The sequence below is a fragment of the Garra rufa genome, chromosome 7 (assembly GCF_049309525.1).
Source record: "Garra rufa chromosome 7, GarRuf1.0, whole genome shotgun sequence".
Classification (NCBI taxonomy): domain Eukaryota; kingdom Metazoa; phylum Chordata; class Actinopteri; order Cypriniformes; family Cyprinidae; genus Garra; species Garra rufa.
The window spans coordinates 42,516,271-42,528,553 of record NC_133367.1 but is presented as its reverse complement, the minus strand read 5'-3'; the positions used below and the strand labels follow the sequence as shown (position 1 = coordinate 42,528,553).

General features: G+C 39.0%; 1 protein-coding gene across 1 annotated transcript in view; it reads left to right on the top strand.

Annotated features, from left to right (window-relative positions):
- Window positions 1–12,283, top strand: part of anos1b (anosmin 1b) — a 103,480-nt gene that overhangs the window by 63,370 nt on the left and 27,827 nt on the right. Inside the window, exons 7-8 of the mRNA XM_073844775.1 lie at window positions 5,782–5,978; window positions 11,584–11,722. Of these exons, the coding sequence (XP_073700876.1) occupies window positions 5,782–5,978; window positions 11,584–11,722 (336 nt within the window). The remainder of the gene's footprint in view (window positions 1–5,781; window positions 5,979–11,583; window positions 11,723–12,283) is intronic.

Here is a 12,283-nt window from a genome sequence, read left to right as displayed (position 1 = left end):
ATCATTTAGAGCACTTTGAAGCTGCATTTAAACTGCATTTGTAAATGCATTTTTAAAGAAAGAAAGACGTGAAGATCTTGGATGACAAGGGGTTGAGTACATTATCTGTACATTTTTGTTCTGGAAGTGAACTACTCCCGTAAGAAACTGACAAAAACACATTTAACCATTTTTGGGATGTTTGCAGCTGCATTTTTTCATGAAATATGTCACAAAGTATCAAAAAAAAAACATCATTGGTTTACCAGTAATTCCAACAACTCGATTTAGGTCAAACTGACCCGCAACATAACATAAGCGCTAGAGCTGTTTAGGTGCCCCCTGGCTATTGAGAATTTAGTTTACACTCCACTGAAGTCTTTGTGTCTGTGACACAGCGCAGTGCGGAGAATGTGCAAATCCCCAAAGGACAGACCAAAGAGCGCAGCGATACTGCATCACTGCCGTCAGCCACCTCTGGAAAACCACTCTGCCATAAAGCCCAGAAATCCTCCGGCACAGTGTCACCCGCGCACACACGCACAAACACAACACCTCCTGCGCTGGGGATCTGGCCGGCGCTCAGTATGTGAAACATGTTTCTAATAGTATGATATAAGCTTTTCCATGGATACGGAAAACATCCTCCAGGGCGAGCAGAAATCAAACTCAGATTCGAACCTGGGATTTGGGTTTGGACACGTTTGAAGAAATGTTTTCTGGTACCAGATTGTTTAATATCGTATCTGTAATGCTCTCTGATCTGAGTGATACGGCCCATATCATCCCAGACCTCAGGGGTGCTTGCGTTGGCATGTTTCGAGCGCAGCGCCACGGCCAAGATATAATTACACACAGACCGAGGCAACACGCAACGCGCTGCCAACAACCTTCTGCTATTTTGAAAGATTACAAACTCTTGGAGAGCGCGTGCTAAACTCAGCGAGAATAAAACGAGTGTTAGAAATATCTGACATCTTCCTGCAATGCCCTGGGAGCGTCATCCAAGCTCTTTCTCAACGTCCGATCTGCTTCACGTCAAGACAGTCAACACACGTTAGCTAAGACTGGAACGGAAATTAGCGTGCTCCAACGCTGAAGCAATACCTTGTATGTTATCCATTGGCGCAGACGACTCCAGAACCCATTGACACATAAACACTAAACATTTGCACAGAACATCTTGGAGAGAACGTTGCACCACATGGGTTTCGTTCTGCGTTCATCCTAAAGTGAAACCGCTCGAGGATGTGGGGTCCGAAGGTTGAGAGGGGTCAAAAGGTCATAGGTCGGGCGCGTGGATGCCGTTGCTTGAGGGGAACCTGAAGATGAAGGATCTTGCTTGACCTAATGACTCTCAGAGAACAAATACAAAGTGACAGTTCTGTACTGGTGAGCTAGCCATTATGTGCTTTGTTTAGTTGCTGAAATGAACCTGACTTCAATGAGACCAAACACGCTCTCTTCAGAAGCCCCACAGGCACGACATTAGCATGTGAGCTAAACTGACATATCAAAGCGTCTTTCCTCTGTCATGCTCAATGCACACTGATTGGCCTCCGAGGTAAAGCAGCACGCCGTTTTGGTTTAATCGGAAACAGGGCATGTGCCGCACGTCTTTATTTTCATGCTTTGAAACCCAATGCATTATTAGTGTTTGCTAAGTCAGAAATCGCTATTAATATTGCTCATGCCTGAGGTTAGTGACTTGTTCCACATGCTACAGACATGAGTGATATCTTAAATAGAGTGGTTTTTGAGAAAGGCTGTGCTTCTGCTTTTCTACCAATCAAGTCAAGTCAAGTCACCTTTGTTTATATAGCGCTTTTAACAATGCAGGTTGTGTCAAAGCAACTTTACAGTATTAAATAGGTCAAGACAGAAAACAGTTCAGTTCAAACTGTATACAATATCGCTGGAAAGTTAAGTGTCCCCAACTAAGCAAGCCAGAGACGACTGTGGCAAGGAGCCAAAACTCAATCAGTGACAGAAATGGAGAAAGAACATACAGCAAAAGATACACAAGCTGTCACTGGTGCAGTACCTTTTTAAAAAGTGCACATTTGTACCTTTTAGATACTAAAATGTGCCTTTAAGTTGCCAATATGGACCTTTTAGGTACAAAGGTACCACCCCGGTGACAGCTTATGTACCTTGTAGAAAATAGAAAGTTGAAGAGTGAAAAATAACATTTAATTCAAATCTTGAAAGTATGTTTTTTCGAAAGCTGCTTAAAGGGATAGTTTACCCGAAAGGTTTAGCCCATGATTTATTCATCCTCAAGGCATCCTATAGGTGTGTATGGCGTTCTTCTTTTAGACAAATCCAATCAGAGTTACATTAAAAATCCAAGCTTTATAATGGCAGTGGGTGGGTGTTTCTTTTCAACAGTCCAAATACTTTTTTGGCAAACACTGCCAAAAAAGGTTATCTTGCTTAGTATTTTTGTCTTTTTTCTAGTTAAAATGTAAAAAAAGATGCATTTACTAGACAAGCAAAATGACATAAGATATTTAGTCTTGTCTGTGGGTGAATATAGGCCTCCTGTGCCGAATTGATGCGTTTTCGTAAGAACAATATCCATGTTTAAAACAGAATAATCACTTTTCTCTATTTTCATCCATTTGGGGTGGATGACGAGTACATATGTGTTGCATACTGAGTTGCAAAGGGGTGGAAATTTTCCAGTAAATTTCTAAAAATCCCTCGAAATTTCCAAAAATCCTGGAATGTTTCCGAAATTTACTGGAAATTTTCCACCTTTTTGCAACCCTAGTTGCGTATGCGCCGCCAAGAAAGAAGCAAAAACAAAACAACTGCCACGAATAAGAAATACAACAGGATTTGTTAAGAAAAATACCAGAGGATTTCGATATAAGCCAACAGTTTTCCTTTGCTAAAGTAAGGAAACTTTGGAAACAAAAGTTGTTTTTTTGTGAGATCAGCGGTGCATGCGCAATGCATACGTCCTACGCCACATACCCAGAATGGCTTACAAGTTAGTGCAAGCTAGAGAAAAGTGATTATTACATTTTAAATATGGATATTTTTACATGGATTTTTTACATTTTAAACATGGATGTGGAGCACTTTTTATTATGGATGAATGCACTTTATTGGACTTGTTTTGGACTGATGAAGAGAAACACCTGCCCAGCTCCATTATAAAGCTTGGAAGAACCAGGATCATTTTTAGTGTAGCTCTGATTGGATTTGTCTAAAAGAAGAAAGTAATATAGACCTAGGATGCCTTGAGAGTGAGTAAATCATGAGCTAATTTTCAATTTTGCGTGAGCTTACCAGTTAGAGAGAGTGCACCTTTATGAACACACTCTTGCTGTACACTTTTAGTGCATTTTCTAATGATATCAAATTAAAAGTGTTAAATTAAAGCACATTTTAAACCATTATTTTAATAATCTTTTGTCAGGCTTTAAAGAAGTACATTGTGACTATTGGGTTTTGTACTCTGTTCAGAAATTAAAAAGTCTAATTGTTACTATATGTTACAAAAATTTCCAGATAATGTACTCAACCCCTTGTCATCTAAGATGTTCATGTCTTTCTTTCTTCAGTCGTTCAGGATTTCTCTCCATATAATGGACTTCTATGGTGACCCGAGTTTGAACTTCCTAAATGCAGCTTAAATGCAGCTACAAAGGGCTCTGTAAAAACAGCGATGTAGGGCGATTTGGAAGTTGGAGTTCACACAGAGCAAGACAAAATGAGCGTTTGAGGTTAAAAATTTAGATTTTTTTTAGAAAATAACCAATTGTTTTGCTAGATAACACTTTCCTTCCTCGGCTGGGATCGTTTAGAGTCCTTTGAAGCTGCATTTAAACTGCATTTTGGAAGTTCAGTTTCGGGGGCACCATAGAAGTCCACTATATGGAGAGAAATCCTGGAATGTTTTCCTCAAAAAACAGAATTTCATTAAATTGTAATTTTTTATAAGGAAAATAACCAATTGTTTCGCTAAATAAGACCATTTTTTCTTCAGCTGGGATTGTTTAGAGCCCTTTGAAGCTGTGTTTAAACGGCATTTAGGAAGTTCAAACTCGGGGGCACCATTGAAATCCATTATATGGAGAGAAATCCTGGAATGTTTTCCTCAAAAAACATAGGGAGTACATTATCTGTAAATTTTTGTTCAGGAAGTGAACTACCCCTTTAACAAGCGACACAATCATGAATGAATATTTCTGCGTCTATAGTCATAACTGTTTTTAAGGCTCTGGTGGGTGTTCTTACAGCAAAAATGAGGCGCGGGCTAAATGTTATGTCTACACTCCTGTCCTGTCTGGATTATTCGCGCATCACTGGCAGTGGTCATGTGTGGAGTGTGTCTCTCCCAGCAGCGGCGGTGGACACATTAAGCACAGTTATACACACACTATTCAACTCACGTCTGGAACAGATCTCTTTGCCACATCAACAGAAACATGCACTCTCACTGTCTGTCTCACCTCTCTAAGACCATTTTAATCACACACACTCCTTTATCCCTGATGAACACATTGGTAGCTTATGAAAACAATTGTTTTCTCTTTTTCAAGAAAGCCACTTGGTAAACAACCCTTCTTAACAAGCAATATATATATATATATATATATATATATATATATATATATATATATATATATATATATTTATACAGTGGCTTGCAAAAGTATTCATACCCCTGAATTTTTCATGTTTTGCTGTTAAACTGCTTTAACTTTTTTTTCCACATCAGTCTTCACTCCATACACTATAATGACAAAGCGAAAGACAGGTTTGAGACATCTTTGCAAATTTTTTAAATGAAAAAACTGAAACAAGTACATTGCATAAATATTCATACCCTTAACGAAGCGATATGAATGCTCCTGAGCTAAATTTCAAGTGTCCCAGGGACAAAAAGGAATATAATTAAAGCATAATTGTTCACTTGTTTCCAGCAAAAATAATCTTAAAATTCGATAATCAAGTAAGAATTATTGTCTTGTTGTCAGAAACAACAAGTTGAAATGAAGTGAGTTTTTGCTTAGAACAAGAAAAATAATCTGCCAAAACAATCTTATTATAATCAAACCGAAAACAAGATTGTTTTGCTTACCCAATTGGCAGATTATTTTGCTTGTTTCGAGCAAAAACTTGCTTAATTTTGAGTTGTTTTTCTGAAAACAAGACAATAATTTTTACTTTTCTTAAATCCTTCTTGATTTAATAATTTTTAGATATTTTGGCTGGAAACAAGACAAAAATTCTAAGTAAGAAAAGCATTCTTTGCAGTGAATGCAAAAATGCTAACAGTCCGTTCAGTCTGACTATACAATAATAATGATAATAATTACTAGTAGTAGTAGTAGTATTCAAAATATTTTTTTTTATTATTATTTAAATGAGAAAAAAAATTAGAATTAAAATTGCAATACTAATATTTATGTCTGTCTTGCTTTGCTTACTTAGCTTTCAAACGTTTAACCAGAGAGCTTGTATTTTGGCAGAAAATTACAGGAAGGCTGTAAAACTTCTTTTTTGATGACAACAGATTCCTAATTGGTTCTCATTACAAATCTGGGAAGATAGTTGACGTGAAGAGTTTGTGCGGAGCAGCATTTACTGTAAACCGAGACACTGAAAACACCGGATCTGAATAAATATGAAAGTGTCACATGAGCAATAAAATTGGTTGAAGTTATTCTCATGTCTTGAGCATATGTTCTGAGGTCAAGTCATGTCAGGTGAACACAAATAAACCGACAAGAGTGTGATGAAAAGCAGTGGTCTGACTGAAGCACCTTCGCATCTCTGTTTCAGATCCGTTTCCCCCAGAGACCCCACAGAATGCCAGAATAGGGAACCAGACGGATCACCCGGACGGCACGGTGAGTGTTCTGGTCCTGTGGGAGGCCCCCAGGGAGAGCGACTTGGTGGTCCATCATTACAAGGTGACCTGGAACACTCGAGGAACACCCCCAACCAGCCAGAGCCGAGCTGGACGGGTCACAGATGGGGTAAGCCCTCCTGAGCTCAGCCCTCTGTCTCACCTCTCAGCTGGCGTATTCTCCCGAATACTGAGCATACTTTTATATCTCTGCTAAACTGTGAACCTGTAGGGGGTTACGTTCAGTGTTTATGTATGTGGAAAGTTCATTTCAGAAGAATGAGTTCGAAAATTAAGCCAGACCGGGGCTGCGGATAGTGGCCAAAATCTTGTTGAGGTTAGAGAACAATTTTTACCTTTCTCTCATAAAGCTGAACCTGAACCCTTAGAGAGGGGAGAAATTTCCCTGAGTTGTTTTTCTTGGTTGCAGTTTTGGAACGTCAGACCCAGGAAGTGCTAAATCTGCGACTGAGTTTAAGGATTTAAATGTGTGTTTTCACTGGTCAGCTCCCCTTTGGCCAGCGCTGCCTCACAGGTGTTGGGACTCATGTGCCCCACCTGCGATGTAGTAAAGTGCTAGAGCCAGTTAAGTCGGTTCCCCACCACGACCGCAAAACAAAGACGCAGCTGGCCTAGTGATCAGCATATTTTATTGTAGTCCAAGTGCTCTCCTGAAAGCCACGGCTCTCAAATGGTTTTGATTAGGTAATTTGTTTTTACAATGCAATAACCTCTGCGTCTGAGAAAGCAATCTATTTTATTGAACAGTAGCCTATAAAGGCCTATTTCGGCTGACAGATTTTTGTTCTCAGAATGGATCACTGCGAGCGTTTAAGAGTTATTGAGAGTAGTAGAAAATGTCAGATCATTTTCAAACGGCCTGGAATTAAGAATCTCCTCGATCCAAAGAACACAACTTAGTTGAAACTAAATGCACAGCGGCCCTATATGTCTGCTGTTTCAGAATTTAAAAATGAGACAAAAGTATGGCTCATTTAACTGAACAGCACAATTTGTCTCTTATATGTAAACTATGCCAATCTATAGTCTTTATTGGAAAGATCATAGTAATAGATGAAGATAACATGATAGACTTATTCAATGTGACTTCCTGGACAAACTCATTGTAAGGTTTTAATGGTTAAAGGGTCATGACATGGATTGGGTTTTTTATTACAACGCTGGTTTTAGAGGGGTTTTGGCCACTTCCTCAGCTGGTCAGTATGGGAGACCAGCTAAAGTCAGATACTTCCAGCTTAAACCATCTAAGACCAGCCAGACTTGACATCTGAAAAAATGCATTCATCGTATATTAACATGACATGTCAATAATACATCCACAACTATAGGTGGCGCCAAATCCACAAAAAAAGAGTGTGACCCCTGCTGAACAAAAACCCAGCTAAAACCAGTCTAAGCTGGTTGGCTGGTTTTAGCTGGTCAGCAGGCTGATTTTAGAGGAGTTCTGGCCACTTCCGTAGCTGGTCAGACTGGTCTTAGCTGTTCAGGCTAGGAGACCAGCTGGAACAACCAGCTAAAACCAGCCTGACCCGCCGATCCAGGCTGGGAGACCAGCTAAAACAAGATAAACCAGCTAAGACCAGCCAGGCTGGACATCTGAAAAAACACGTTTGTCTTATATTCAGGGTCTAGGCTTTGACATGTCAATAATACATCCACAACTATTGGTGGCGCCAAATCTGCGTAAAACGAGTGTGACCCCTGCTGAAAAAAACCCCCAGCTAAAACCAGCCTTAGCTGGTTGGCTGTTCTTCTGAAGAAAAAAAACTGCTAAAAAAAGCCTAGGCTGGTTTTTAGCCGTTTTTTCAGGATTTGGTGCCACCTATAGTTGTGGATGTATTATTGACATGTCAAAGTCTAGACCCTTAATATAAGACTTTTTTTTTTTCAGAAAAGTGGCCAAAATCCCTCTAAAACCAGCCAAATGACCAGTTATGACCAGCTAAAACCAGCCAAATAGCGTAGGCTGGTTTTAGCAGTTTTTTAGCAGAGATAACATAAATGCTTTTTTTATTGATGCTGAGGACATTTAAGTTATGAAACTTGCAAGATGTATTAAGCATACAAATACCTCTTCTATGTCAAAAGATCAAGGGGACTTGATTATTGATTAAAACTCACATTATTGTACATGTTCACTGGGATGAAATGCCAGTTAGATACCCCAAAATGATACGCTAAGTTATCTAGACCAGTTCTTGAATCCTTCACTGAGGAGACCAGCTGGGCTCCACATGTTTTCAGATCAACATCGAGGTCTCGTTGTCATGGTCTCAAGTGCGCAGACTGGGTGGAGGTTGCAAAACTGCTCCACCACACAAGAATACGCAGTATGATGATTCAAGTAAGCAACTTTGTACTTCATAGTGATGGCACCACCAGGCACTACTCACTGTTGGCAGAGAACAGGAAGAACATCGAGGCCAGAGACTTGAATTTGATGCAGGCAAATAGCCAGGTAGCCAGTGGAGCATAACAGTAGAGCGAAAGAGGTGTATTTTGCACGTTGCAGTGTTCTAGGTTATCTTTAGAAGCAATTTTGTGAAAAGAACATTCCAGTTGTCCGAACTTGAGACGTATTAAAATTGCGAATGTGCATGACTCACCACTGAAGTTTTAGTAGGTTTTGTCTTGGCTAACCAGGCTGATGAAATTGTACTTAGTTCATGAGCTGGTAAGGATTTTCTTCTGAATATTGAATTATTGTAACATAGATGAATGTATGCCAAAAACAAAGCGATACATGCTGAGGATCATCTGGGTAAACTGCCAGGTACTGTCTACAATAGCAAAGGATGAAACTGTCCATCCAAATTCATGATTTGGGCCCACTTAGGTTGCATATGTGGAGAAGAGGAAAGGGCTGAGCATTGAACCCTGAGGCACCTCAATGGTTAGTAGATGTGGTTAGCTCATAACTTCATGAAACATTAAAGGATCTGCTTGTAAGGTAGAACACAGACTAGCAAAGTGAAGGTTTTGTGATGACCAGTTCATGAAGGTGGACAAGGACAAATCAAAGATGGCAGAGCGGTCTTGTAGAACCCTTGATTTGGAGTCAACTCTCAGCCACAGAGTTTAAACAACTGACAGCAGGACAGACCCAGATTGATTGTCAACCAGCAGGTTGTTCTGTGAAAGAAAAGTAGAAAGCTGTATGCTGAGGTGCAGGCCAATGGAGTTTCTTTTGTTGTTGGTAAAGAACCTCCTAGGATAGCATAGATGCTTTCAGCTGTTGTCCAGCTTGAAGCAATTCATTTTAAATGAATGACTCATATGAAATGACTCATATTAGCATAGATGCCCTTCACATAATAATCATGATTTATGAGAAGTGTTTGCGATTCCGGTTGACCTAAGCAATGCAGCATAACCATGTGTTTAGGTGATAAATTAGGTGTAAGCTTGGCTAAAGAGATGGATCTGTACTGTATACTTAAACTGACAGAGTGCGTCTGAATCCCAAACAATACCGGGAAGGCTATTCCAGAGATTCAGAGCCAGACAGGATAAAGAATCTACCTCCTGCAGAGGATTTTGATATCCTTGGTGTTATTAAATGACCAGGAATGAACATGATGAAATATAGTGTGATTTGAGCTCACTTAGTTATTGCAGAATAAAACATTCAAAACGTAGCAGAATTCTGACATTTCTGAAAGGTACAAAAAATGGACTGTTATGATTATGATTGGCTGCATTTTCAACTACCTGAAGCATATTTAATAACCCTGCAGGATAGCAATAGCGCATTACAATAATCTAGTCTTGAGGTCATGAAGGCATGAACTATCTTAAGAAATTGAAAGCATATGCCTTAACTTGCTGTTCTACAATTGTTCTGGAAATGTGACTTTTTAAACAACAGATTAAGCAACAGCGTATCAATGTTTCATAACAAATAATAATAAACCAAAATAAAGATATGAATTTACAGGTCAGAGTTGACTAAACTTAAAGTATTAGTTCACCCGAAAAATTAAAATTAGCCCATGATTTACTTATCCTCAAGGCATCCTAAGTGTATATGACTTTCTTCTTAAAAAAAAAATCCAATCGAGGTGGTTTTAAAAATTGTCCTGCTTCTTCCCAGCTTTATAATGGCAGTGGGTGGGTGTTTCTCTTCAACAGTCCAAAAAAAGTCCAATAAAACACATTCGTCCATAATAAAAAGTGCCTCACGCGACTTCGGGGAGTGAATGAAGGTCTCCTGTAGCGAATCGATGCATTTGTACGAAAAATATCCATATTTAAAACATTTTTAAACACTTTTCTCTAACTTCCACTAACTGCTAACTGAGTATATGCTAGTCACGCAAGAACCAACGTTGGTTTTCAGGAGTTGGTTTTCCTTAATTTAGCAAAGGAAAACCAGTCTCATCTTGGCTTATATCGAAATCATCCTTTCCTTTACAAATTCTCGTTTCGTACTTATAATTTGTGTTATAATGTTTTAAATATTGATTAAAAACACATTGATTCACTACAGGAGGCCTTTATTGGCACCTCGGACCTGTGTGAGGCCTTTTTTATTATGGATTGATCCACTTTATTGGACCTCTTTTGGACTGTTGAAGACAAAACACCCACCCATTGCCATTATAAAGCTTTTTTAATATAACTCAGAGTGTATTCTTCTAAAATTAGAAAGTCATATACACCTAGAATGCCTTGAGGGTGAGTTTATCATGGGCTTATTTTCATTTTCAGATGAACTAACCCTATAAGCTTGAATTTGAACACAACGAAATGCAAAACGTCTTCACATGAGATTTGTATAATAATTACTTAAACAATGTAAACTAATTCTTTGTTTTTCTGAGAATGTCTGCCAAAGGAATCATGTACAAGGAGAAAAGCAGCGGTCCAAACACTGAGCCCTGCGGCACTCCATATTTACATTGTGATTGATGACATTTCTTCAATAACATAAAGTGGTAACGGAGAATTAAACAGGACTTAAGCCGTGCTAATGCCAGTCCACTAATTCAAATAAAAATTCTCCATCTTATTAAAAGGAATGTCATTGTAACGGAGTGACAGAGACATGAAGCGGGGGGATCCAAACGCAAGCTTTTATTATTAAACATGGCCAAAAGAAAGGGTAAACCAAAACAGGCGAAAGATCCAGGGCAGGCAGAAAAACAAGACAGTACAAGATAAACCAAAAGTGCAAAAAATCTGTATTTGTCGAGAAATCATGTTGCGAAATTGGTCCAAAAGTGTGCATTTTTGCGCCAATGCATTGTTAAAGGCATTTTCATGTTTCAGCTTAAAAAAGTCAGTGTTCGTGCTGCCTTAAAATGTTACATTTTGTGAATTTAAATTGTGAAGTTGTCTTAACTAAAAATGAAGTTTACAAGACTTTATAAAATGAGTGCAATGAACATAATTTAAGTTTAGTGAACTTAAATGGTCAAGTTGTCTCAACTCAGAATAAAGTTGACAGGACTTTATAAAATGAGTGCAATAAACATAATTTAAGTTTAGTGAACTTTAAATTATGAAGTTGTCTCAACTAAGAATAAAGTTGACAGGACTTTATAAAATAAGTGCAATGAACATAGTTTAAGTTTAATGAACTTAAATTGTCAACTGACACTGGCCCTCCAGGATTGTATTGAGCAACATGGATTCTTACTGCAAAAACTAAATTGTGTATGTCTTAGTGCTAAACCATTACAATGCTAATGTCTTTCTTTTTTATCCTGTAGGATGTAACGGAGATGGAGCTTCAGGGTTTACAGCCCAACACGCACTACACCGCACAGATTCAGGCCGTCTCTTACTGGGGTCAAAATCGCCTCAAGAGCAGCCGAGCTCACCTCTCCTTCATCACGGCTGCAGCCACCAGTAAGAACTCCGAACTTCTGCATGCTTTGAAAGATTTATATGCATATTTGGAAAGTTCTTCGAGTTATGAAACTACAAAATTAATTGTTTTCAGAATGCGAGCCAATTTTGACATTCAATCAGTTTCGCTGGGTATAAATTGAAAAGGGTGTAAATGAAGGGGTGTCAGAAATAAAATATCCATTCTCTTTAAAAGGCTTGATTCTGGCCCCCTCGTTTTACCATGAATCAGTGCTGCCGTTGATAATTGCAGCACAGCGGAGCCATTAAAAACACAGAAAACCTTCTCTGGCGAGGAGAGTGTTTTGTCAGAAATGTTGTCCTCTTATGGTGACTTAAATTTTGGCACGTGACTGCATGAGGTTAACCTTTCCCAGAGGCAGCACATTTCAGTCCTGCTTCAGAATCCAGACCCTGTCTGAGTCCAGCAATACTGAGGCTCACTAGGAAAGGGTTTAAAGGGCACAGCCCGCTTTACTCTCCTCAACAGGACTGCAGTTAACCCCGCATTAGTTCCTCACCTCCACTGTTGCTGTTATTCCTGTTTTATAATTACACTCT